Source organism: Rhipicephalus microplus, chromosome 5, assembly GCF_043290135.1.
Source record: "Rhipicephalus microplus isolate Deutch F79 chromosome 5, USDA_Rmic, whole genome shotgun sequence".
Taxonomy (NCBI): Eukaryota; Metazoa; Arthropoda; class Arachnida; order Ixodida; family Ixodidae; genus Rhipicephalus; species Rhipicephalus microplus.
This window is the reverse complement of record NC_134704.1, coordinates 72,539,536-72,543,216: the sequence shown is the minus strand read 5'-3', so window position 1 is coordinate 72,543,216 and position 3,681 is coordinate 72,539,536. Positions and strand designations below refer to the sequence as shown.

Sequence of the window (3,681 nt, the reverse complement as noted above, 5' to 3'; positions counted from 1 at the left end):
CGACGTCTCGGCAACAGGTATGTGACGTGAATTGATCACTGCTGAAGCCATGCCTGAGTTGGTTCAGACAATAGCTTCGAGCTTAATGCGAAAATACCTAGACCTTTACCTTTAGAAACAATAGCCTTGAGGCTGCGGTCACTATAGGTCCGGATGTCTTAACGGCCCCGCAGATTTATTTCTGAGCGTATAACCTCAAGAATAGGATAGACCTATCGAGCCCACCATAAACTAACATCGCACAATACACAGGCTTATAGCATATCAACTCCATTAGCATGTGATGGCGGCGATGCGAACCACGTGTTCAATCCCACCGTGGTCAGGATCGAACTCATGCATTTCGGTCCAGCCGATGAAACACCTTAACTACTGAGCCTGTGTTTAAGACCCGGGGAGTTAGGCATGCTTATAAATGTTGACAGAGAAAGCAGATACTGCTCAGACGAAGAAAAGTTTATTAGCTGTAACGGCATTCCTTGTTGAATGACCTCTCAGTGACATTTCAGTTTATACAAAGCCGAACGAACCAGTTCAACAAAGCGTTGCTTAGTGTGTATGTTCCAGCACGCGAGTTTCATCTGTGAAACGTTTTTTTTTTCATCGCATTCCACTTTTCGTTAAATGCAGAGCAGCCTTTCTCGAGGCTCGTCGCACAAGGCGCACTTGCGCAACGTCATCGCGTTGTTCGTGGCGGCGCTGGCACTCGCCGGGGGCGTGCTGCTTTTCGGCCGGTGGCTGACCTACGAGCCCATCGTGGGCCTGTGCGAGACTGCTGGCTGCGAGAAACACGTCGAGGAGCTGAAGGCCGCCATGAACACCAGCGCGGATCCGTGCAACGACTTCTACAACTTCACCTGCGGCTCCTGGAAACCCGTGGGCAACGAGAAGTCTTTGATAGCTCGCGTCTTCGCCTCGTCGGCCGCCATTGCGATGAAGGAGATGCAGGGGGATCCGAAGCAGTCTCTCGTTCCCGCAGCGCCCTTGTTCTACCAGAGCTGTGTCGGGGCCCGCATCGAACTCAGAAGCGAGCTTGAGATCTTCAAAAACTTCAAACAGGACATGGGTCTCATGTGGCCGGAGAAGGCGCAGAACGATGCGACCAACCCGTTGACGCTGCTCCTCAACCTGAGCATCAACTGGAACTTCCACATGTTCTTCCACATGAAAGCCATGCCCGTGTACAAAAAGAGGAGCCAAACGCTGTATATGAGGCGCGGCTTGATGACGCCCAAGTGGCAGGACCTGAGCGAACCGCGGAAGTGGACTGCTAACGTCAGAGAGCATTGCAAGCTCCTGAGAGCCAACCTACCGGACAGCAGCTTCTCGGAGCTAGAAGACGTGGTCAAGGACCTCATGAACGCTGCCATCAGCATTCCGCCGGATGCCACCAACGACACGGAGTTCGCCTTGAAGGACATCGAGCACTACACAAAGCCCGCTTCGAGCTGGTGGCGAGACCAGCTGAACGCGCTGCACGGGCCCCAGTTCGCGTGGACGCTGAACAGTCCGGTGGCTGTCGAGGACCCCACCATCCTCCAGAAACTCGATCGCCTGGTGGACAATTACGCCGAAAAAAAGGAGTCTCTACTCACCGGTTTCGCGTGGGTGTTCATCCGTGAGAACTTGTGGCTGATCGTCGGAAAACCGGAACTGGTCCTCGAGGGTACCAGCATAGCTGGGCTCGAGATGGCCATGAAGAAGGCCTGCTTGAACTACGTGCAGTCGTACTTCGGCCTGCTCATTTCGGCCAGACACATATATGCACGTTATAACGCCACCATCCGCGGTCATCTGGAACGTTTCTTTGACATGATCAAGGCGGAAGTCAAGAAGAGCATCCGTGACAGTTACTGGATCGACACGATCGTCAAAGATAAAGTGCACGCCAAGCTGGACGAAATTAGCTTCAACGCGATGCCCGACGACCGCTTCTTCTCGAAGACCGACTTGGCCACGCTGTACAGAAACTTCCCCAGGATCCGCGGTTCTTTCGTGGAGAACTTTATCGCCATCGCCAAGGCGTACCGCAAAGTCATCGGCGAGGACAGCTTCATCACCATCTTCTCGAAGCGGCTCGGCGGTGGCGACGCGAGCCGCTACAATTACTACTACAACATCGCCTTCGTGGCACTGGGCGCCATGGAGCCGCCCATTCTGTACGACGACGGCACGCTGGCCATGCGGTACGGGTCGCTGGGCATGATGCTGGCGCAGTGCATGGTCCGCTCGTTCGACATCCACGGCGTGTTCGTCAACAAGGCCGGCGAGAACGAGGCCTGGTGGGGGGCGTCGGAGGACCTGCAGAAGCGGCTCCACTGCGACTTGTTGGGCGGACAGGGCGGCCCGACTGGTGGCCCGGGCTCGCGGCGACAGTCGGCACTGTTCCCGCTGGTGAACGGCATGCACGTCGCGTTCGCTGCGTATCGAAGTGAAGTTGCGTTGACCTACCCAAGCATGCACGGCGTCGACGAATTTCGACTGCGAGGCCTGGAGGAGTTCAGCGAAGACCAGCTGTTCTTCCTGACGTACTGTCTGACCACTTGCGCACTCAATAGCAACGGCGACGCTTGCAACGTGCCGCTGCGCCACTCGGCCAAGTTTGCCACCGCCTTCCGTTGCCCGCCGAGAAGCCGGATGAACCCGTCTGACAAGTGCCTGTTTTTCGATTGATCTACTGATGACGATTGATTTGGGTCACTCTTTTTATTCTTTCTATGTTTAGTTTACAATTTTGATTTAATGTCTGCGTGTCATTCACATATACAATTATATACATGCAAGATCCGTAGCACCATCCTTTTACTTCAGAGTGCTCTCTGACCAGGGGATAGCTGGCGGAATTGTATACTTCTTCACGGAAACGCGATCCTAACTAGTATTTTAATTCTTGAGGGTGACGTCAGAATAACTACGGTGCTTAAGCACATGAAATTGTCAGTATCAGCTCTGACATTGCCCACAGTATCTCCGTATATGATGTTACGTATCATTTGCCTTGATTAGAGGTAAAACGTGACGCCGCCAATTATACATCCTGTCATCAGAGATGCATTCGGTTCACTGTATACGACTTACGAATTTGCTCGTATGAACAGTTTGCCAACTCGGCATATGACTGGGTGTTTCAAAAGTGCGAGCTGGTTTGTGTCCCGGTCAATTCAATGTGAACGCGAGAGCAAGGTTGTCGGCGACAACGCGACAAGGCTACACATGTTGTGACACCCAATTGAGTGTTGGTTTATCCTTGTGGGGTTGGTTTAGTGAATGTGTGGACACGTGGGGGAGAAACGCAATCCTGGCGGTAAAACAAGATGGCATCTCAGTAACAATCCACCGTATGCGCTTTTATTACCATGTTTTTTTTTCTACGCCTGTCACTGCATTTGCAAAATGGGCTCTCGAAATTCGCAAGAGATGACGCTCGAGGGAACGTGCGTGCAATATAAGTTGAGAGTTTAGGAAACAGGAAAGTATGGTTAGTCCGCTCGTCTGTGACGTACGAGTTTCGAATACACAGGAGCGATTAAAAAAAATAGTTGAGTTTTCGGCAGTTGCGACAAAATTTATACACTGAAATTGGAATTCGCGAAATTGTTAATGACGCACGGCGCTCGCTACGGTGACAACGCAGGACATGCGAAGTCGCACCGCGGACTTTTTAGTAATCGCGTGGGAACG

General features: G+C 52.5%; 1 protein-coding gene across 1 annotated transcript; it reads left to right on the top strand.

Moving 5' to 3' along the window:
* The first annotated feature begins 624 nt into the window (after positions 1–624).
* LOC142817504 (neprilysin-2-like) lies at positions 625–2,673 on the top strand. Its single transcript, XM_075894521.1, has one exon. The coding sequence runs from the start codon at positions 625–627 to the stop codon at positions 2,671–2,673; it is 2,049 nt and encodes a 682-aa protein (XP_075750636.1).
* The last annotated feature ends 1,008 nt before the right edge of the window (positions 2,674–3,681 follow it).